The 24,791-nt window shown below is 47.9% G+C and overlaps 1 protein-coding gene across 5 annotated transcripts in view; it reads left to right on the top strand.

The window, feature by feature from the left end:
• ATXN2L (ataxin 2 like) overlaps window positions 1-24,791 on the top strand; it is a 976,149-nt gene that overhangs the window by 535,235 nt on the left and 416,123 nt on the right. For all 5 annotated transcript variants that reach the window (XM_078652258.1, XM_078652261.1, XM_078652257.1 and 2 more), the window contains 2 exons: window positions 21,996-22,068; window positions 22,405-22,589. In XM_078652258.1, coding sequence (XP_078508384.1) covers window positions 21,996-22,068; window positions 22,405-22,589 — 258 coding nt within the window. The remainder of the gene's footprint in view (window positions 1-21,995; window positions 22,069-22,404; window positions 22,590-24,791) is intronic.

Genomic DNA, 24,791 nt, shown 5'->3' with positions numbered 1-24,791 from the left:
CCCTGGCTCCAGAGTCTCTCAGGGCCGCCGACTGCCATCGCAAATATCTCCGGTTAGGAGGCCAGCAGGGAGCACGGGAACACGCTATCAGTTTCAGCGCTCATTCCCACACACCAAATTAAAGCGCAATGTCAGGATAATGACAGGAGAGTCGTGCGGGGCTTGGAGGATCACGGAGCTGGGAGCCTACACGTCCGTTCGCATCGCCATCTTGGCTCCTCCCCCAGACTTCCATTGTTAACTAACCGGCAAGAGGTTTACGAGTTTTCTCTTTGCCCGGCAGGAGTGTAAGTTCGGATGAATCATCGCGATTAACAAAAAACAAAGCATACAAAAGGTAGGCGATGTTTGGTGCCCCCGACTAGCTTGTACATACTAACAACAAGAGGACTAGTGCAGAGCGATTCATTCTTATAATTCTAAACGTTTGTTACAGGAAACCCATAGATGGTTACACCTTCTCTGCTATTAAACCGCCGGACGGCAAATTGAAGGTCAGTCCTTTTCCCTTAACAAAACGATGTCGTAGATTTCAATAGGCAAATACATAAAGTGCTAATACAAACCCCCACATTTTTTTGATCAGATTGCCCACACATAATAAGTGAATTCCTCGGTGCATCAGCACACAGCAGCACACCTCCTCCTCCCCCAAAAAGAGCCTGGTATGTAAAGACTCTTCATTTTAACATATAGTACTAAATGTGATTAAAAGTATAGAGGCTATCAGTTGATTCATACAGTAAAATGCTTTTTTCTTTGCATCCTTCAGACACAAATAATAAAAGCCCTTATGAGAGACCGGGGACTTCTGTCCTGGTCTTGAAACGAGTCGGCAGTTTTATTGGTGGAATATAACTTTATTTACAAAACTAGGACTCACCAGTCCAGACATTATAGATTTGCTGTCATTTATTTGATAATATTCCCCAATTACTAGATTTCTCTCATTTATTGACTGTTTATGTATTATTTTTTGTGTAATGTATTCATTTCTTTGTATGATGTTTGATGTTCACACATTATTTTTGACATTGTTTGTTTTTCTATTATGTACAAAAGTGTAACTATTTCAATGTACAGTGTTTTTTTGTCATTCTAAGTGTAAGTAATTTTCCAAAAAAAACCAAATAATTAACAAAGAATAATGTTGTCAGGGTTTGTTTGAATAAATATTTCCAGCCCTAAAAAGGTTCTTTCTTTAAGTAAGTGTGGCTCAGGCACTTGGTGTGTTTTACACTTACCACGTCATCGGCACCAAGGACCCCTTCAACACCGAAAACCTAGGAGCCGAAGCCCTCCAAAACAAAACAAAAGATTTGGAACCAAAATCATCTAAGTCCAAATCCTCGGAGTTTAAACGCTCTACACCCAAAAGCTCAGAGTCCATACCCTCCGTGCCGAAACGTTCAGAGCTGAAATATACCACTCCGAGGACTCCTCAGCCTAAACCGGCTAAAACTAAGCATTCGGATTCCAAACACTCGGCACCCAAAGACATTGAGCCCAAACCTTTGATGCCGAAATCCACTTCTAGACAGAAGGAAACTCCTTCCAAAGAACTTCCATCTGAAGACACACCTTTGGATCCAAAATAGTGATTTTTAAGGAATATTATTGTATTTTAAAATTTGACACTTCGAAACTTTTCCAGGTGAAATTACCAATGTTATCCTATGGAAGGAAATTCAATTTGTAGGTAAAGTATGGTCCTGTTACTTTTGTAATCCAGTGCTGGGCTCTTAGGGTCTTAGGTTCAGCACTGGGACATCTATCTAAAACAGGTAAGTTATTACGTTTTTATCGTTGGCACGATTTTTAACGAATATTTGTAATTTTAAAAAATCGACACTTAGAAACTTTTTCAGCAAAAAGCAGGCAATGATATCCTATGGAAGGAAATTCGAGTTACTGGTAAGTACGGTTAAAATTACTTTTCAGGGTCAGCACTGGGCTAAAAGATGCAGCACTGAGGTCTCTCCTGATAACAGGTGAGTAAATCTGAATTCGTTGTTCGGCTGATTTTAGATGAATATTTTAAAGTTCCAAAACTCCACACTTAAAAGAATTTCCAAGTGAAACCAGTCAGTGTTAGGCTATGGAAGAAAAGTGAATTATCGGCTTTTACAGAAGTACTCGACTGGCAAAGTTATGGTTCTGGCGTAGACTGGGGGGGGTCTCCCAAGGTCAGGTAGGTACAGTTCGTACACCCTCAGCGCACGGGCAGCCGGTGTAGAGGTAGTTAGGCCCAATGTTCTCCAATGAGAGGCAGGGCCCTTCGGTTGGTGGCTGCTGGCTAGCAGGCCACGTGGCTGTGGGAGCTGGGCTCCTGGGTTCGAGGCATGTGGGCTGCTAAATTCATATCTTAGCATTAGATCGCCGCCTAGTGTTGGGCTCGGATGATCGCACATTGTTGTCCTGGAAGAGTCTTCGAAGTATCCTGAGATAGGTGGCTCCTCCCCTGGACTACAGTGCGCATGGGCATCGGCTCCATCCCCAGATTGTTTTTTTCCGCCATTGGGTTCGGATGTGGTCTCGACGTCTTACTGTCGGAACCAAGAAAAACTAACTTTTAGCGGCCAAAAGGCCTCGATTTTCTTGCGTCGGTATTGTCTGCGCACGGTCTCGAGTCTTCCGTCTCTTGGAGCCGGAATAAGCAGAGTTTTCTTCGCTCTCGGAACTTTGAGGCCTTCTCATCGCGACACGACTGCAAAACTTTTCAGACATGGAGCGGAGCCCGTTTAAGTACTGCCCGCTCTGTGGGTCCAAGTACCCACACATCGATCTACACCCCGTGTGTAACAAATGCCTTTCGCCTGACCACGACGACGGCAAGTGCAAGTTGTGTGCACAGTTCCGCTCGAAGAAGACTCTCAAGCTTCGGCGCGCGGTGCGCATGGAAGCTAAACAAGCGGCCCCGGATCCGCAGAACATCTTCGGCGACCAGGACGAAGAGGACCAGGGTCATCATCTCCAAATCTCCCCACCCGAGACGGAGGTCGAGGCGGATCCGGGAGACGACGACGGAGTCGCGGGTCAAGGCCTTGAATACGTCGACGAGGTAGGAGACGACGATGAGATTTATGGGGCCGCGGCAGACAGCTCGGGGGACGAGCTCTGCCCCGAAGGTTACGAGGATACCGACCGGGACACGGGATCGCCTGTCGGCCTTACCCAAGACCCGTTGCCGCAAGCCACAGCCCCGCCTTCGGGCCCGGCCACGGACTTACTTGCTGAGCAGACTGTTTCGAAACCGAAACCGAAACCATCGGGATCGACAACACCTAAAATGGCCGACCCGAAAACGAAACCGAAACTTAAGGACTCGAGTGTCCCTAAGATGGCTGCCGTGCCGGTGAAAACGACGGTGCCCGCTACCCCATCGACTCCGTCGACCTCCGGTCCGCAGAAGTCGAAGAAGTCCGTCGATTCCGATGCTGCAAAATCGAAACCGACGCCAGAGGAGGGGTCCTCCAAAAAAGATGGTCGGCACGGGTCAGCGGCTACGACGCCGTCCAAGCCCGCCAAAGTCGGCTCCAAGGAGGCTACGCAGGCACACGGAAAGAAGTCTGCGCCCCGAACACAGGAATCTGAGGCGGTTAAGACAGGATCCGCGCCCAAAGCGCACAAGGCCCACAAGGACGTCGGATCCGAGGGAAAGATCAGACCATCCTCGTCAGCGCCGAAACAAACTGTGAGTGAGCCGTCCCTCATAGCCGAATCACTGCAAAGAATCAGGGAGAAGGCCTTTGCCCCGTCGGCTCCGATACCATCGCCGCAGCCGCAAAAGGACACTCCAGCGAAGCCTTCTGGGAAACTTCTCTTTATTTTGCCGCCGAAGGAGGCGCCGAAAGCATTTTCAACCAAATCGGCACCGAAACAGGTGATTTCTTCACCGACTGGCCCGCTTCCACGTCTGGTGCTCGAATCAGAGGACGATTCAGAGCACTTCATCGACGCTGACACAGGCAAACTGACCCTCTATAAGAGGAAAATCACTTCGGAGCCAGTGGACTCCTATGTCATCCCACTAAAGAAGAAGAGGGTGCCCCTTGACGCCTCAGGCCTCACGGAACCAATCCAGCCTCCTCCGAGACGGAGCCCTACTCCCTCCCCAGAACACTCTGCGGGTGAGGGGTATGATGAAGACGAGCAGTACAATTTCCCTATCAATGAACCTGATGCACAACCGGATTCATATGATGACACTGGTGACCAGAACACCCAGGGTGTGGGGCAGGACCCGCAGCTTTTTAATGCACGTGCATCCCCGACTGAGGATTCAGCAGGTTTTCATGCACTACTCGAAAGGGCGGCAGCCAATCATGATGTGGACATGCATGCCGACCCGGTTGAGGAAGACTTCCTTTTCGACACTTTTTCAGTCTCTGAAAGGACAGTAAAGACACTGCCTATGCTTAAAGGAGTCCTCAAGCATGCTGGGGACATATTTAAGGAGCCTACAAGAGCGAGAGTGGTCAACCCTCGCATTGAAAAAAAGTACAGACCTGCGCCTGCGGACCCCGCATACATCCGGGGACAATTGCCACTGGACTCTCTTGTGGTCGCCAATGCCAGGAAACGTGCCAACTCCCAGACAACGGGTGAAGCTCCTCCCCCGGATAAGGAGTCCAAAGTGCTAGAGGCAGGGGGCAAAAGAGTAGCTGCACAGGCATCAAACTTTTGGCGCATCGCCAATACACAGGCACTCTTGGCGCGTTACGATAGGGCGCACTACGACACCCTAGAACAGATTGTACAACACCTGCCTCCACAGTTCCAAGAAGCCACCCAACTGCTCATTGAGGAAGGAAAGCTAATCTCAAACGCAGCCATCAAGTGTGCACTTGACGCTGCGGACACAGCTGCTAGAGCTATCAACACTAGCGTTATGCTGAGACGACAAGCGTGGCTCCGCATCTCAGGGTTTAAACCGGATATTCAGACAACAATCCTTAATCAGCCAGTCAATCCTGAAAGTCTGTTTGGTCCAGATGTTGACACCACCCTAGAGAAAATAAAGAAGGACACAGAAACTGCTAAGTCCATGGGGGCCCTGCAGTCACAACAGTTTCGTGGCAGCAATTTTCGTCGCTCAGGTGCACGTGGAGTCACCAGAGGACAAATGGGTCAACAATCCCAGTTCTCTAAAGGTGGGGCACAATCCTCGTTCACAAAACAGAACAAGGGAGGTTACAGAAATAACAGCAACAGAGGTCGCGGCAGAGGAAACAACAGCTCCCGCTCCTCTGCTCCAAGCAAACAGTGACTCTCTGTCACTGCCCCCCGACCACCTAACACCTGTCGGGGGGAGACTACAGCAGTTCCTGCCCGTCTGGAGAAACATCACCACAGACAGGTGGGTGCGACAACTAGTCCAGTATGGTTATTGCCTAGAGTTGAGGTCCACTCCACCCAACATCCCGCCAAGGCAAAGGCCTATGTCCGCAGAGCACTTGCTCTTATTGCAGCAGGAAGTAGTGGTGATGCTGCAAAAGGGAGCAATCGAGCTCGTGCCGGTGGGAGAGGAAGGCACAGGGGTTTATTCCCTGTACTTCCTTATTCCAAAGAAGGACGGATCTCTCAGACCCATTCTAGATCTACGTCCCCTCAACCTGTACATACTGTCAGAACATTTCCACATGCTTACACTGCAACAGATTCTTCCATTGCTAAACCAGGGAGATTTCTTAGCAACCTTAGATCTCAAGGATGCTTATTTCCACATTCCACTACACCCGTCACACAGGAAATACCTCAGGTTCACTATTCAAGGCAGGCACTACCAGTTCAAGGTCCTACCCTTCGGAGTCACCACAGCCCCGAGGGTGTTCACCAAGTGTCTGGCGACAGTAGCGGCGCACCTCAGGAGGCAGAACATCCATGTCTACCCCTACCTAGACGACTGGCTCGTGCAAGCCAAGTCAGAGCAACAGTGCGCCGCAGACATGTCGACTACCATTCACCTTCTTCACGATCTGGGTTTCTCCCTGAACTACCCAAAATCGCATCTTCAGCCGGCACATGTCCGGCAGTTCCTAGGTGCGACGATCAACACCCTGACGGCCATGGCTCAGCCAAACCAAGTCAGGATAGACAGCATGCAGGCTCTGATCCAAAGGTTCAGGCCACAACACTCGCTTCCAGCGAGAGTGTTCATGCAGTTGATAGGCATGATGGCCTCCTGCATCTTCATAGTCCCTCACGCACGGCTACATATGCGCCCGCTCCAGGAGTGCTTAGCGAATCAGTGGACACAGGCTCGTGGGCAATTGACAGACCTAGTGTTGGTTACCAGTCGGGCATACGACTCTCTGCATTGGTGGACTCCACACAACCTTTGCAAGGGCCGACTGTTCCAAGAGCCTGTGCCGCAGATTGTCCTGACAACGGACGCATCTCTCCAGGGATGGGGAGCTCATGTGCTCACTTACACAGTGCAGGGACTATGGACGACGCAGCAACAGAAGATGCACATCAACTATCTGGAACTGATGGCAATCTTCATGGCGCTCAAGTCCTTGATTGTACATCTGTGCAACAAAGTCGTGCTAGTCCGGACGGACAACATGACCGCGATGTACTACATTCAAAAGCAGGGAGGCACCCACTCGCCACAGCTGTCTCATCTGGCTCAGAGCATGTGGAAGTGGGCCATTCAGAGGAACATTTTCCTCATGGCAGAACACCTCCCAGGAAAGGACAATCAGATGGCGGATCTGCTCAGCAGGTACAGCCATCAAATGCACGAGTGGGAGTTACACCCATCTGTCCTCCACCCGTACTTCCAGCAGTGGGGTCATCCGGAGATAGACCTGTTTGCCACAAAAGAGAACGCAAAATGCCAACACTTTGCCGCCAGGTTCCCTCACCCACAGTCGCAGGGGAATGCGATATGGATGAACTGGTCAGGCAAATTTGCGTACGCTTTTCCGCCAGCCCCTCTAATACCGCTGGTCGCAAGAAAGCTAAGGCAGCACGAGATGACTCTCATCCTAGTTGCTCCAACGTGGGCGCGCCAGGCTTGGTACACCACGTTCCTCGAACTCTCAGTGGTGCCGCATCAAAGACTGCGCCTCACGCCCAGTCTTTTGACGCAGAACCATGGAGAAATTCAGCATCCAGATCCGCAACAGCTCCACCTGGCGATCTGGCTCCTGAAGTCCTAGAGTTTGGATACCTTAACCTACCTCCGGAATGCATGAACATCATCAAGGAGGCGAGGAAACCAACTACTAGAGCATGCTATGCTGCAAAGTGGAAGCGTTTTGTCATTTACTGTACAGCCAATTACATCAACCCGCTAGATGCATCTATCCCCAACATCATCTGCTATCTGTTGCATCTTTACAAGTGCAATCTAGCGTACACTTCCATTCGGATACATCTATCCGCCATAGCGGCTTATCTCCAGAACAGGCAGCACCTCTCTGTCTTCAGAGTGCCTGCCATTAAAGCCTTCCTTGAAGGTCTGAAACGAGTCATTCCCCCAAGAACACCGCCAGCTCCGGTGTGGAACCTCAATGTCGTTCTCACCAGACTGATGGGACCACCATTTGAGCCACTGCACTCGTGTGAACTCCAGTTCCTTACGTGGAAAGTAGCTTTCCTTGTAGCTATTACGTCTCTGAGGCGTGTCAGTGAGCTGCAGGCGCTCACAATCCAAGAGCCATTCATTCAAATTCATCCAAATAGGGTAGTGCTACGCACTAACCCCAAATTCCTTCCGAAGGTGGTGTCACAGTTTCATCTAAACCAAACTATTGACTTACCAGCATTCTTTCAAAACCCGCAAACGGTAGCGGAAAGAATGCTCCATACCTTAGATGTACGGAGGGCGTTGATGTACTACATAGACAGAACACAACCCTTTAGAAAAACAAAACAACTCTTTGTTGCCTTCGCACCACAACACAAAGGCAACCCGATTTCCAAGGCAGGGATAGCCAGATGGATTGTTAAGTGCATCCAGATATGTTATCAAAAAGCCAAGCGCACTTTAACAATACCCCCCAGAGCGCACTCCACACGCAAACTGGGGGCATCCATGGCTTTCCTAGGGAACATTCCTTTAGAGGATATTTGCAGAGCAGCCACGTGGGTTACACCACATACCTTTACAAAACACTACTGTGTTGATGTGCATTCCAAGCAGCAAGCTGCTGTAGGACAGGCTGTTCTGAAGACACTTTTTCAGGTTTCTGCAGCTGGCACGGGCAACCGCCGCTGATGGAGGGACTGCTATGTATTCTATGCTAAGATATGAATTTAGCAGCCCACATGCCTCGAACTGAATATGCTACTTACCAGTATGCATCTGTTCTTGGCATGTAGGGCTGCTAACATTCATATCGCCCGCCCTCCTCCCCGGTGCCTGTCGCAGCTGCAGATATACTATTGTATTTATTCATTAGCATGGACATCCTTTACACTTTTCACTCCATCTTCTGCCACAATGGCGAAAAACAATCTGGGGATGGAGCCGATGCCCATGCGCACTGTAGTCCAGGGGAGGAGCCACCTATCTCAGGATACTTCGAAGACTCTTCCAGGACAACAATGTGCGATCATCCGAGCCCAACACTAGGCGGCGATCTAATGCTAAGATATGAATGTTAGCAGCCCTACATGCCAAGAACAGATGCATACTGGTAAGTAGCATATTCATTACTTGGTATGGGCAAATGGGGAAGTAGGATAGAACTAAGGTTGCACTGCCAGGGGCACTCGGTTGGCTGGGTTCAGGGTGCTTTTGAGCCGTTGGGCGCTCAATGTTCTTCAATAGAGATCTTGAAAAGGGAACAAAGGCTGCAGGCTCGGGGACGGAGAGTCTTCGGGAGCGACCAACAGTTCGAGGGGTAAGTTGGGATCTTGGAGGATATGTAGGCACCCCGGAGTTGGGCACAGGAGGCCGTGGGGCGCCGGATGCAGGGGTGTCTTTTGACGTCTGGAAATCTTACACTCTGCTGGTCGTGGTTGGAGGGGTCCCTGGTTCTGAGGCTGCAGGCGTCTGGGTCATCGAGGAGGGTCATTGGGCACTGGATTCCACATCAGAATCGCCGGGGGACGTCATCGGTGTCTTTGTCCACTCAGGCACAGGCCGGGCTCGGCGGGTGCAGTGTGCTGGATTCGCGGCTCCTGGCTGGCACCAGGGGTATTGCTGTGTGAGCAGAACCACTGCTCCAGGGAGTCCCAGTCTCTAAGAGGGTCAAGGCAAGCAGGTCCTCCGGGGTTCTCGATTTTGCTGCCCGCAGGAGATGCCGGGATTTAGCAGAAACAGGTTCAAGGATCAACAGGCCGGTAGGGCTGGGGCCAAGTTAGTTGGTTCCCCACCAGTATTCCCTCCAGAGTGGGGGTCAGAACCAGTGGGGTCCAGTTGCTGAGTACAGTAAGTGGCCTGGGGAAGCTCACAAAGGCGGTATGCATTTGAAGCTTCCCCCTGCCCATCCTGCGGGAGGAGACTTAGCACCTCGCCCAGGATGTGCATTGTTGCAGGCCCGAGAGAGCGGGGGCTCTCCACCCAGGGGTCCAGCAACATGTCTACTGTGTGGCAGCCTAGGCAGCCTCTCAGACAAGACGTGGATTGTAGGGTCGGTTTCAGGGGGCATCGCTAAGATGCTCTCTGTAGTGCATTTTACATTACTGGCATCGGTGTGGGTTTAATGTGCTGTGAAGTTTGATATCAAACTTGTCAGTCTTCAGTATAGCCAATATGGTGCTGTGGAGTTCGTAATGACAACCTCCCAGCACCATATTCTCTTAATGGCATCATTGCACTTATAGTGCCCAGGAATGGCCCTGGGTACTGTAGGGGCACAGGGCTCATGCACCTGTGCCCACACCACTGGCATAAGGCACCCAGCTAGAGGGGTGACTGATGTATGCCAGGGCAGTGGGTTTGTGGGCCTGGCACACAGGGATGTGTGCCATGTCGACTCTGTTTAGTACTGCACCAGGACACTCAGCCTGCAAAGGCGTGTGTGTCTGTCAGAGTGCAGGGCCCTTAAGGGAGGCACAATACTTGCTGCAGCCCTTAGGGGTCTTCTCTGGTCACAATGCCCTGTGTACCTATGGTACCATTTACCAAGGGCTGGCATGTGGCAAGCGTTGTGAATTGGGTTTTCGCTTCAATACAGTTTTAGGGAAGGAACACCGGCCCTGTGCACCTGATTGGTAGGAGCCCAGGGCACACTCATTCAAAGTACATCAGCAATTCAGCAAAAAGTGGGGGCATACCATGCAAGAAAGATGGCACTTTCTCACAAATAGGTCTCGCATTTTTACGAGTTTGATCTATTAGCTTTGTAAATTACATTACCTTTTATTTTATGTTTTGATTTTTAAAACTTAAATAAAAGGCATTGTCATTTCCAATGCCAATAGCTTAAACTAGCGTAAATGCGAGACCTATTGCATTGCAAATGCTTGTTAACAGTGTCTTCTTGACCCTAAAAAAGGAGGCCTGCTGATTGCCCACCTCCTTTATTGCTGCTGAATTGAAACTAGTCCACAGGCTCCTGAGTGGGAGCGGCAGGAGTCTGGTGAGTTTCCAAAGTAATATGCCTGATTTTTTTCACACTCTATAATTCAAACATTCTTGGTTTTGTAAATTTGTTTTTCATAAAGAGGTAAAATATAGTTATTTGACACTGTACCTTCTTAAGCAGCCTGAAGACGTGTTAATTGTTATTTGCCGCATTTAGGTAGTGTTTTGCTTTGGAACATGGCAATGCTTAAAATGTAAACTGACTAGTTCATAGAGGTTTTCCCGATACAAATAATGTTTTTACAAGACCTTCATTTTTCAAAATTAAACAGAGAAGTTTGCAATATCTGAAATTCTGTTTGTGTGTATTTGTGTGTGCATGTGTTTGTGTTCTCATGCACAGGGGGGGCATGATTGGAAAGTGGCAAGCCATGACAAAATGATATAGCTGGCCCAACCAGGACCAGCCTACATCAACCATTCCCACCACCGTAACAGACAGCTACGCTCCGCCTCCCTCTCACTCGCTCACACCCGCGCATCCACCGAAGCAACAGAGAAGGACACTCCTACCTTGAGGCAAAAACCCATAAGGACCTCCCTTTGCTGCAATGGACCTTACACCGCTCTACTGGAATTCCGGACAGCACTTAAGAACTGGCTGTTCAACTGAGTCACCTGAGCCATCATGACCCTCAAGCGCCTGGATACCCTCTTGGGTGATTAGCTGCGCTATATAAATCCACTTGATTGATGATTGATAAGTCGTCCTCTCCTTGGACGAATGACATCTTTAGTCTGTTCTTGTTTTACTCAGAAGATCAATCCGCTTTTTTTGTCTTTTTTAGGACAATTTCTAAACCATTTTAATATGCAAAGCGAGAGTTTCCCAATATTTCTTATTTCATAATCATAACTGCTTTATTCAGTTCACAAAAAAGGGTCACTCAAAGTATCACACATGGCCTTAAAATGTCAAGCAAACCCAATAACTGGAAATGTAACACATAAGCAGACTGAAAACTTGGCAGCTGTGAGCAGGCACGGGGAGGCTTCAGGAGAAAGACGGAGAGAAAGAGAGGGAAGGGTGTAGGGGGAGGCCATAGGAGAGGGAGAAGAGGAGGGAAGAAGAGAGAGAATGAATGGCTGGAAAGAGAGAAATAGGGGGTAGAGAGGAGGCCATGGTAGAGGGAGAAGAGGATCGAAGAAAAGAGAGAATGGATAGAGAGAATGAATGGAAGGAGAGAGAGAGGGGCAGTTTGAAGGTCCTTGAAATGTTCCTTCCTCTCAGAGGGCACGGGTCTGTTGCCAAGTGGAAGCATGGAAACTAGCGAAGAGTACAGTAAGTGCACTTTCAGAAAATGTAGCGTTCAATGCTCCTTCGTGCGTGTCTTTGTGTACAGTTCGATTAGAGTTTGTAACTCAGGAAATTAAAATCAAACCATTCATTCGTGCAGCTCACAGAAACATTCTCCCATATCGTGAAGAACAAAACGAACAAGCATAAAATTAAAATTCTACTTAAACGATCCGGTCTCGATTCAAGGAGCTACACTCACCAGATAAGAACAGAATTTAAGTACACAACGTCGGGATGGCCATGGTTGCGGCTGGGGTTCTCCTGTGCTTCAGGAAGCTCTAGGTGCGGCTGCTGCTGTCTGTGGAAATGGAGTGCAGGAAGAAAGTAACTAGTGAGTGGGTGAAGGGAGGGAGGGGGCGCCTCGCTCTGAACAAAGTTTAAACCCGGGCAGTCACGTGCAGAGATGAGAGGGAGCCTAACTTTCTACTTGTCGTGCAGAGAGCGAGAATTGAAACTGAATGCGAGAGTATTGAGCAACCGTCGCCCTGATCTACTTGGCAAATGTACTTCCGTTCTCTTAACAAACCACCCCCGTCGGCTGCAAATGTCTTGTTATACGAAATGCGCCCCAAAAACGAGTCAGACGGAAAAAAGATGCGAGAAAACCCCACAACTGTGATTTTTACTATAGCTGCACTCACCTCACCCTTTGCTCAATGAGGGAGACACCGTTTGTAAAGAGTCACATTTTCACCGGTTACCTGGAAGGTTTCAGATGCACAGCCCTCTGCCAACATCAACAGCTTCTTGTCTCAAAATTGTGGGTGTAGTCCGGAGTTTAAAAGACTGGTCCTATTAGTCAGTCCGGAATGAACACTTATTTGGAGAGTGATATAGGTCTGAAAAGTGGGTGACTCCATTAAATTCTATTTTAGAAGTAACAAGACGGAAGAGATGCCCTGCGCGTGCACATCATCACGCGTGTCTACCACTTGTTTATATATGCATTGCGTTTTCACCTTAAGTGAAAGCGCGATGCAAATATTAACACGTGTGTCTGGAAAAGACGCCGTGCACGAGCGTGCATGAGCTAAATCTCCATTCCGGATGGGCGGAGCCTAAGGGCGACTGGGCGAACACAAACCCCGCTTCCAGAGAAGCGGGACACAAAAGCAATGACTGTAGATCTCGCCAAGGCGAAGCAGCGCATGCGCTGCAATGCAGGCAAGACCTAAAAAGACTCCGTATTGATCCAAAAACTGGACACCTTCTTTCTACTCTTCCTAAAAATTGGAAGTTAGGCCCTTCAACAGATGCCCCTATACCTATGAAGCAGAAAGGACATGGGTACTAACCCTTCTCCCCCTTACATACCTCCCTCTCCTCCTCTTACACACATTACACCATCAAATTCACCACCAACACTGTCACCTGACTCACAGGATGACAACTTTGGGGATGGGAACGGGGATGACTATCATCATACCCCACAAGACCCGGACATACCACAGGACACTGATCACTGGGGTGATTATAATAAGGATTCAGATCAACCTAATGACCCTGACCTGTATCCCTCCAGACCTTCACCACCTGCTGACAATATTGTATTTGCACAACTTATCAACAGGGCTGCCAAATATCACCGGTGGAGCTACATTCAGACCCTCTAGAAGAGGATTTCCTTATAGAAACATATACATACTCACAAAGGTCTACTAACACTTTACCCATGTTAAAGCATACCTACTAGGTATTCAAAGACTCACCTAGAGCAAGGGTACTGACACCAAGGGTGGATAAAAAAACACAAGCCTACTTTTTTCTCTCTCTCTCTCTCTCTCTCTCTCTCTCTCTCTCTCTCTCTCTCTCTCTCTCTCTCTCTCTCTCTCTCTCTCTCTCTCTCTCTCTCTCTCTCTCTCTCTCTCTCTCTCTCTCTCTCTCTCTCTCTCTCTCTCTCTCTCTCTCTCTCTCTCTCTCTCTCTCTCTCTCTCTCTCTCTCTCTTTTTATTTTATTTTTTTTTATTTTTTTTTTTATGCCTCTGGCAAAAGAGTGCCTAACAGGCCGCTAATTATTGGCGTATTGCCAATGCTCAGGGTCTGTTAGCACGCTATGACAAAGCATGCAATGATGAGTTGGGAAAACTCATGCAATATATACAGAGGAGTCTAAAACTAAAGCAAACCACCTAGTTCAGGAAGGGACGCAAATCACTTACATAAAATGGGCCCTAGATGCAAGAGACAGCTTCTTGTGCTACAAATACTAGCATACTCTTGTGGAGACACGCTTGGCTTCGAATCTCCGGATTCATGCAAGAGGTACAATCCTCCATACTTAAACTTTTGATAAAGAGCATCTTTCTGGGCCAACAGTCGATACTTCATTGGGAAAAAATGAAGAAAGACGCTGAAACTGCTAAATCCATGAGAGGCCTAAATTGACCTTCTAGCAGGGGTTATTTTTGTCGCTCCTATTACAGGGGTGGCTCAAAACCATTGTCGTCAAAAAATTCCTCCTCCTCTAACAAAGGAAACAACCAATCCAACTCCTCCAGGGGCTAATTTCGAGGAGGTTACAGAGAAAATAACAAGGGAAGAGGCAGAGTTAGAGTTCACCCGCACTGCCCCTGCCAATAAGTAGTGACCCCCCCCCCCCCCCCCCCCCCCCGATCATTCCACTCCTGTCGGGGGACGTCTCGCACAGTTTCTACCTGTCTGGGAGTCCATCACCTCAGTCAAGTGGGTATTACAATTTATCCAACAGGGTTATTGGCTGAAACTTACCAGTACTTCACCAACAATCCTGAGACAGCATGCAATGTTGCCAGAACATCTCACCATGTTAATCAAGAGGTTCTCTCACTCTTAGACAAACATGTAATAGAAATACGTCATCAAGGAATGGGAGTGTACTCCCTATACTTTTTGATTCCAAAAAAGGATAGCTCCCTCAGGCCCATACTAGACCTCAGACAACTAAACCTCTACATTCAATCAGACCACTTCCATATGATTACCCTTCAACAAGTGCTCCCATTGTTACAACAAGGCAACTTTCTTTCCACTCTAGATTTAAAAGATACCTACTTCCATATTCCCATTCACCCAGCTCACAGGAACTATCTCAAGTTTGTGGTGGACGGACAACATTACCAATTCAGAGTCCTCCCATTCGGGTAACTACAGCACCAAGAGTCTTCACCAAGTGTCTAGCAGTAGTCGCAGCTCATTGAAGAAGACAACACATTCACGTCTTCCCTTACATCGACGACTGGCTAATAAAAGCCAACTCTCAACATAGCTGCATACACCACACTCACAAAACAGTTCAGCTGCTTCATGACTTGGAATTCACTGTCAATCTCACCAAGTCTCCACTTTAACCCTCCAACTCGCAAGTGTACCTAGAATCCACAACAAACACTTGCAAAGCTCTAGCGTACCACACCCAATCAGAAGTGTTTATTCAGTTGATCGGAATGATGGCGTCTTGCATTCTAATTGTTCCTTACGTAAGACTCAAAATGCATAAGCTACAGGAATGCTTAGCATGTCGTTGGAACCAGGCTCAAGGTCAGTTAACGATCTGGTGTTGGTGGACGGTCGCACTCATCGCTCTCTGCAGTGGTGGAATACACAAAACCATTCCAAAGGGCGGCCATTCATCGACCCGGTTCCACAGATAGTGCTCGCAGCAGACGCATCCTTCACTGGTTGGGGGAGCTCACCTTCAAAAACGTACCATCGAGGGCATGTGGACTCTACAACAGAAACAACACCACATAAACCATCTAGAGCTCCTAGCAATTTTTCTAGCATTAAAAGCTTTTCAGATACATCTAGTAGGCATTTACATACAAAAACAAGGGGGAACACTCTCTAAAGCTTTCACACCTAGTTCAAATCATGGAGATGGGCCATACCTCAAAAGATCTAGCCCCTTGCAGAACATCTCCCAGGAGTAAACAATAAAATTGCTACTGATCCACAAATGGCAACTACATCTTCAAGTACTACTCCCATACTTCCAGATGTGGGGCTACCCAGAAATAGATCTGTTCGCCACACACCTCAACGCAAAATGGCCAAACTTTGCGTCCAGGTACCCACACCCATTGTCCAAAGGCAATGTGCTATAAATTAATTGGTCAGGGAAATTTGCTTATGCTTTTCCATCTCTCCCGCTAATTCCATTAGTGGTTCGAAAGCTTAAGCAACATTCCCTTACAATGATCCTAGTTACCCCCACATGGGCTCAACAACCATTGTTCACAACCCTCTTGGAACTATCAGTAGTTCCTCATCAAAAGTTACACCTCTCCCCCAAGCTTCTCACTCAGAACCATGGAGAGATAAAACATCCAGATCCCAGTCAATTCACCCTTGCGATCTGGTACCTGAAATCATAGTTTGGCTACCTTAATCTCCCGCCAGACTGCATGGACGTCATTAAAGAGTCTAGACGCCCTACCACAAGAGGATGCTATGCAGCAAAATGGAAACGATTTGTAATTTATTGTACTATAAAATTAATCCGCTAGATGCTTCTACTCATGACATCATTTCCTATCTGTTACACTTACAACGTGCTCACTTAGCATATACATCTATACGATTACATCTTGCCGCAGTAGCAGCTTACCTACAAAACGGACAACACTTGTCTTTGTTTCGTGTGCCCGCTATCAAAGCCTGTATAGAAGGATTCAAAAGAATCATTCCTCCTAGACTTCCACCTTTTCCTGTGTGGAATCTTAATCTAGTCCTTACAAGACTTATGGGCCCACCATTTAAGTCTTTGCACAAATGCGAACTACAGTTTGACTTGGAAGGTAGCCTTCCTTATAGCCATTACATCTCTTAGAAGAGTTGGTGAGCTCCAGGCACTAACCATACAAGAACCTTTTTTTTTCAAATCCACCACAATAAAGTGGTTCTTAGGACTAACCCAAAATTCTTTCCCAAAGTCGTTTCTGCCTTTACCTAAACCAGTCGGTTGAGTTACCATGTTTTTCCTCAACCAGACTCAGTAGCAGAACATGCTCTTCACACCTTAGATGTGAAACTCGCGATATTTTATTACATTGAAAGAACCAAATCTTTTAGAAAAACTAAACAACTTTGTTTCTTTTTCCCTACCACATAAACTCAATCCCATTTCAAAAGCTGGTATTGCACGGTAGATAGTTAAGTGCATCCAAATATGCTACCTCAAGGCTAAACGCACCTTAACAATTCCCCCTAAAGCGCACTCTACATGCAAACTAAGCGCTTCTATGGCATTCTTAGGGAACATACCCTTAGTTGACATCTGCAAGGCTGCAACATGGTCTACACCACACACATTCACAAAGCACTATTGTGTAGATGTGTTAGCAAAACAACAAGCTAGTGTGAGCCAGGCAGTTTTAAGAACACTATTTCAAACCACTGCAACAAATGCAGGTTAACCATCGCTTGGAAGAGAACTGCTGTATAGTCTATGCTAATGCATATGATCTACAGTGTAGGAAGGTAGATCCCTGACTATGGTTGCCCCCAACTTTTTGCCTGGTGTTTTGCTGGTTTTCTGACTTAGTTGACCTGGGGCCCTGCTATTCAGGACCCCAGGCCCACTGCTCTCTCTGTAAATGGATTCCATGTACCTTAGGTACATATCTAATTGGATACTGAGTCACCTTATCAGTCCCTGTACAGTGTACCTTAGGTACCCAGGGCATAGATGTACCCAGGGGCTGCAGCATGTATTATGCCACCCCTGGCTGGCCATCCAAATCTGACACAACTGGCTGCACGACAGCTGGGGCAAGGTGGTGTAAACACCCTTTGCTTTAGATATAGTATTCCTATATCTAACCCTGAAAAATGGACACATATATTCCTATCAGTCACTCCTATGGCAGGCCTTATCAATCCTGAAGGCAGAGTGCTTGGAATAATGTGAGATGGTGCTCTGGCATGAGCTGAGCCCGTTTGCAGCTTGCTGAACCAAGTCCTAATAGCTGTTCCATGATAACGCATACCATATACTCAAGTGCATTATAATCCTCGCGGTTATGCCGACTCTGGTATCACTTTATCAAAACATGTCGAGTAAGGTGTCATACGAATTGGAATACTAACCCCTCGCCAATTCTGGCGACGGGGTTAGCATTCCACCCTTCTAGAGGGACACGACATGTATGTAACCTGTAACCCCGGTTAAAGTCAGACATAGCCTCAGCTCCACAAGATGGATGCTGCCACCGAGACACAAGTCTGCCCTCCTGCTGCTGGGAGTCCTCCCAGCGCAGGAGGCAAGGACAAAAGGTTTCTTGCCAGGGGCGGTGCCAGCACCGTCCCAGACAGGATTTTGTGTATTCTAGGTAGGCAGGGCTTTAGAGGAAGGTGACTGCAAGTGGCACCCCGGTGCTCACTGTGCATAGGCCGGCTTGAACCAGTTCCAGGGGCACTCCAGCCCCTGACCTGGGGAAAGCCCGCCAAAGGAGAGGGGTGTAACCACCCCCCTCCTAGTCCCACCCATAGGGCAGGACTTAGTCGCGTGCCAGCCCCCTTTTGCAGGATAAAGGTAGGAGCAGGCCCCCTTCCAAATTAGATCATCTTTGAATCCTGAATCAACTTTCCACGAAAGGAACTCAAGACCTCTTCCTAAGATTTCTCCCTTGTGACTAAGGAGTAGTCACCCTGCAGCAGCAGGCACCAACCAAGCATCGCGGTCTGCTGTAAGTCTCCTCCACGGATCAAGACTGCCCAGCTCGACGAGAACCGGCTTCCCTGGCACCTCAGACCTCTACCTACATCATCAGCCCAGCTGTGATTCGTGGGTGTGACGAGACCTCGAGGGACAGGCCATCTTCCAAGACTGCACGACGCTTGACCAGCACGACTCCCGAGTGACCCTCGACCGAGTGCTTTGGGTTAAGAGAAGCCCCAACCCTGAGCAGCTCCAGCACCGAAGTTCAGCCCCCTTGCATCCACGAGATCGGCGTGGGGCCCATCTGCTCTTTGCTGCTCACCGCGTTGTCCAGGTCACTTGCCCGTTGGCTAGTGGCCCTCCTGACGACGAACTTCGACGACAACACCGCTGGTCTGGTTGCTCCAGACTGGCCCTTGCTTCCCTCCATCAGAGAAGTACCCTGGACCCTCCTGGTCCACTTCAGACGCCATTTTAAGTCCACCGCGTGGGCTTGCATTTGCCAAGACTTGTTGCCCCAATCCTGGGTCCAGCGACGTCGACAGCAGATATCTTCGTGGGACAGCTCGCCCCTCCATCCTGGTCGCCGACAACGCCTCCTGGTCCGAGAGACTGCAGAGCCCAGCGTCGCCCACTCACCTGGTCGAGGTGACTTTGCCCGGTGCCATCCTGGTGCCCATCTAATCACTGGCTAGTGATTCAGAACTTGGTCCCCTCTGCTTACAGGTATCCATCTTCACTGATCCAGGCTTGGATCACCACGAACTTCTTCACTGGTCGCCTGCCAGCAACTTCTTTCTTCAGGCTCCATAGACTGCAACGAGGATCTCTGACGTCTTTTCAGCCCTATGCAGCCGCAGCCCCTGGGCTAGGTAACCTGAGCATTTCGGTGCCCCAGCATAGTCTTACTATCTAAGTGTCAGGATCCACTGTCGTTTCAGCTCTACTTAGTCGGGTTCGCCCGAGAACACTAACTTTGCTTTTACTAGCCTCCATAGACTTTTTCCCGCCTTACGCGTGAGAGTTCCCACTCTGCACACGACGTCCCTAGGCCTCCTGCTCGTAATCTAAAGGTTCAGTAGTCCAGTCCTAGCGATTCTAAAGCCTATGAGAATAGTACTTACCTGCTAGTAATTTCGCATTCCACTTGTTTAGTATATGGTTTTTCGTGCCCCTCGGGCATTTGTGTAAATTGTGCGACTTTAAGTATTTCTTTAAGAGTTTTGTTGTGTGCTTAGCTCCCTGTCTCATAAAGAGCCAGGGTAGTCTTGTTATAAATAAATATCTGTTTATTTTCATAACAACTTGTGTGGTGTCCTTTCACTTGGTGTTCAAGGGGTAAATGTGATGGTAAAACAGCTGGCTTAACACGCCCTCTAGAGTTTAGCCTAAAGACTGCACATGTCCATGCTACTAGGATAGCTGGTCTATCAGGTTGACTTACAACCAGACATCAATACGGGTTGTTTGGACTGATACATAGTGTTCACTAGAATAGTGAGCACTGCATATCAGGCCAACTTCTCACATACAGCTCATATGCCTCGATCGAAAAATGCTACTTACCCAGTATGCATCTGTTCTTGGCATATAAAGCTGTAGATTCATATGCACCCACCCGCATACCTGGGTACCTTTATCTGTTGCAGTATTATCTTACTTAGATACACTTTACATGGACATCTTTTTCTACTCTCACTAACTCCATCACCCTTACGGTAAAACAATCTGAGGATGGAGTTGATGCCCATGCACACTATCACCAACGGAAGGAGTCATCTACCAGACTTCTCCGTAGAAAAACAAAGTGCAAAAATACGGGCCCAACACCAGATGGCGAAGTGTGAAGTTGGAAAACCTAAAGAAATTCTTTTTGTACTATTTAACCAAAACGATTTTTCTTACCTGCTTACAGGAAATGTCCCAGAGTAGTATCCAGGAATACTACTCTGAGTAAGAAAAATAATCTAAAAAGTAACTTAACTGTTATCTTACTGAAAAACCCATTCAAGTCTATGTACTACATTTACAAAGTTTTGCATTTCTCTGCAACCATACTGTAAGTCAAAAAAAGTGCATATACAATTACAATTCACTGTTTCCAAACTGCATTACTACTGTAAAGTATGTATTTCTTGCCTGTCCCAGGCTTGCTTGGTTCTAGAAAATAAAATAACTAAAAGAATATTTTCTTACAAAAACAGTTGGTCTGAAGTTCAGTCTTTTAGTGTGAGTTCATTTGCTTACTGAGTGTGTACAACAAATGCTTAACACTGCCCTCTGATATTGCCTTACTGCTCGACCACACTACCACAAATAGAGAGTGAGGTGCTATCTAACTTTACATCTGCCTAGCTTTGGGGGTTCCACTGGACTCTCTGCACACTATACCTCACGTTGGTATAGTATATACAGAGCCAACTTTCTACATAAAGGGCTTCTAAGGGTGGCACAATAAGTGCTGCAGCCCTTGGAGGACTTCTCTGGTCACAGTGCCCGGATACCTGTGCTATCATTTACCAGGGGCTGACCTGTGGCCCGAGACGCCAATTGCGTTTAGGCTTCAAAGCAGTTTTGGGGAAAGAACATAGGCCCTGAGTACCTGATCAGCAGGAGCCCATGGCACACTCAGTCAAAGCACATCAGCAATTCTGCAAAAAGTGGGGGCAACCATGCAGAAAGTGGGGAAATTCTAACAGCAGGGACCCAGGGCACACTCCGTCAAAGTGCATCAGACATCCGCAAAGAGTTAGGGGGTGACCATACTAAAAAGGCACTGTCCTACATTGACCATTATGTGTGCGCTTTGCAGTAGCATCATTTTTGTGGGCTGCTTTCAAACATAGACGATTGCTAAAGAATATGTAATGCACGCTGTTTAAAGATATTTTAAACATGATCTGTTTTTAAATCTAGTTTTATCTTTATGTATTAGGATGTATGTATTTTATGAAGTTATTGAATGTGATGGCCCTATTTGATTTTAAGAATTGAAGAATCAAATTGTATTTGAGTGGTTCTATTGTGATTGATGATAGACTTTGATCCTGAAGAGGTGTAGTATGTGGATTCTGACGGGCTTTGTTTCTGTACCGTTTTATATTATATTTTAACAAGATTTTGTAGCATAATTTGTTAAAAGGTTTATGCATTGAAAAATGCTAATTAAATCTGATGATGATCTCCGTCCTTTGCATTATCTTGCCAGCACCTCCTTCCACCTTTACTAATTGCCCCATGGTACTCCTCCTGCATTTTTCCCCTGCCTTATATTTCAGTTTTGTGGTGCACCTGCTACCTTCCCTTCCAGTCAGATGGTATGCCTTCTGACCTTACTTGCTGTCATGCGGTTCTTCCCCTTTCCTTTGCTGAGGCCCCACTGAGCAGGATCATAGATTCCCTTTGTGTCTCCTGTCTACTTGAGCCTCTTGCTTGATATGTTGGATTTTTTGCAGTCACCTCTGTGTGCATACTACATACCAGGTTCTGATTTAACTGTTTTTGTCTCACAGGCTCAACAGATGTACCAGTACCCAGTGTCCAACTCTGTCCCTGGGCAGCAGGGAAAATACCGTGGTACAAAAGGTAAGAAGTGTTTTGTGGAAGTGGAAATGGTAAGTACGGGGACATGGAAGAGGAGGTCTAGGATAGAATCTATAGTGAACAGGTGGCTCCGATAAAGGCTTTATTATTAAAGCAGTAAATTGAGGGCTGCAGATCAGGTCCAGGATATAATAGTGCCAAGCTTGGTGGAAGAAGCTTTCCCAGAACCCAGGCTAGACAGAAAATATGTTCCTGACTTCTCCCTGCATATCACTAGTACTATCCTAGATATATTAGTGCATCAGCAGGTTTTTACTGTATTTGTTGTCTTTCATGGAAATTATTGTTAATGATGGCTTGTTGAAATTTCTTTGGCAGGTCCTCTCCCTCCCCAGAGATCAGATCAACATCAACCCAACTCTGCTCCACCCATAATGCAAGCAGCAGCTGCTGCAGGACCTCCGTTGGTGGCAGCTACACCTTATTCTTCATACATCTACAACCCACAGCAATTTACTGGACAGCCAACGCTTATGCAGCCAATGGCCCACTACTCCTCGCAGGTACGAATTTAGTACTGCTTCTTTTCAAGACTTTCCTGAGCAAGCACTTTTTGTTATTTTGGTACTGCACATTTTCAGAAAATTCAGAGAATATTTCCTGTGACAAGATTTGTCCTTTTGAAGAGAAGTCATGTTCTGTAGTAGGGGATCTCTGTGTATAGTCATAATCATGTGACTAGACTTGCCCTTGTGCGTGGACCCCGGAGCAATCGAAATAGTCCCCCACAGGCTGCCATTATGTGTCTGTAAATGGATACCGTGCCTTTAAGGAACCCTCCAGAGACCCCCGGTATCCCATGATGTACAGCCAGAGGCTAGATACTTTCAGTACTTTTTTCCGGCTCCTGCTAGCAGGACCCTGGAGCATTGAGCTCTACCTTTAGTGGTATATCTTAAATCTTTTGAGCTTTTTTGATAGTTTGAGTGTTTCACTTGACGTCTGAAGCCTTTACGTTCCTTTTGCTGTCTTTTTGGGACAGATTAGCCACTCTTTTCTTGTCAAAATGCCATATTTTTTTGACAAGTGTCCAGAGTGTGGCAGGAAGAAGGCCAAATCGGACTCACAGGGTTTGTATACTCTTCCTTCAACTCATGTTCCTGACTTCTGTGTCATTCATCTGCAAATCATTCTCCAGGAGGACCCTGCGTGACAGGGAGAAGATTTGTCTTCAAGGCCTGGAGCAGAGAAGACAACAGGCTGCAGGTGGGCCATCTGGTCGTGGAGAGAGCCTTTCCTCTTCCACAGCCCCTGTGTCGGCCTCTGGGTGGCTCCCCAGTAGGAAGAAAGCTCAAACTACGCAGGTCCCGGTCGACGTCGAGGGCGACAACGTCAAGGCCAGGTACGACTACCATATGCTCCCCGTCGACCCAGGGCTCTGGGTCTAAACGACGTCGAAGATCGACATCTAGGGGAAGGACGTCGAGACCTCAGACGAGGTCGACATCGAGGACTTCAGACGTCGGCACATCATCGCCATCGATCTGAGTCCAGGAGGCATCGGCACTCGCCGTCGAGGCAACACCGCCGTTCAACATAGACTCGCAGGTCGCCGTCGACGAGAAGATCATGGAAGTCGAGGAAGACGACGTCGAGGAGGAAGACGACGTCGAGGAGGAAGACGACGTCGAGGAGGAAGACGACGTCGAGGAGGAAGACGACGTCGAGGAGGAAGACGACGTCGAGGAGGAAGTCGAATTCGTTGGCGAGAAGCCAGTCTCCCTCTGTGGTCAGCATCTCCACGTCTGGGAGTTTAAGGTCAAGGCGGCGTTGACGTTCCCCGTCAAGGGGCACTGCTTCCAGAGCTTCCTCTGCAGGGCCAGCCCGAAAGAGGATGAGAGTGATTTATACCTCGGACTCTGAGTACTCCAGGACCTATTTGCCAACCAGGTCACCGGAACCAGCTCAGCCTGTGGCTCCTAGTCAGTCGCCGCTGCGGCCTAGGACGCCTACTTCGCCTGCTCCACCTCCTTCTCCACGCCTGCTGACGCCTCCACCTCCGCCACTTCCTCCGCTTCTGGTAGCGCCACCTGTTCCAGCAGTCCCGACGGTGCCAAGAATGCCAAGGTCTCGATCCTGGCAGAGACATCGCTCTCGCAGTCGATGCCGGTCTTCTACCAGATCACGCCGTCATCACGAGCGGTCAAGCTCCAGATATACTAGGGACACGGAGTCCTCTAGTGCGGAACGATATTCGCCGACCCTATCTGATTCACTGCCTCCAAGGGTGTCACCGGTGGATGTAACACAACACAGATGGGGAGGGTCCAAGGGGAAACTATATTTAAAGACCAAAACCAGCCTACACCCCCAAATAAACTAGTCACAAAAGATAAAGACTGGTGGCGGTCTGTGTTAAATCCTGTAGACTGAGCAAAAGGATAGAGGCAAGTGTATTAGTGTTAGAACATACAAGTGTATGAATGAGAGGAAATGAATCCCATCAGCCCACCCATATGGCGGAGCCTCATCTGGGATTAGGTGAGGTCAAGGTCCAGATAAGGAGACACACCTGATGAAATTGTGTGTGTTTATCTCCAATTCTCCAAGACCACTCAAGATGGATCCGACCCAGAGTACTGTATGTGGGTAAGATGGTGTGGGAAAAACAAATTGCAGTGAAGAAAAGTGTAATCAAAATAAGGTGCTAGTTAAAATTGGCTACCATGATGTAGGGAAATATTTATTAGGGGTAAATCATGGTG

Source organism: Lissotriton helveticus, chromosome 7 (assembly GCF_964261635.1).
Source record: "Lissotriton helveticus chromosome 7, aLisHel1.1, whole genome shotgun sequence".
Classification (NCBI taxonomy): domain Eukaryota; kingdom Metazoa; phylum Chordata; class Amphibia; order Caudata; family Salamandridae; genus Lissotriton; species Lissotriton helveticus.
The sequence above is the reverse complement of the archived record's forward strand: the minus strand, read 5'-3'. Positions and strand labels throughout refer to the sequence as shown.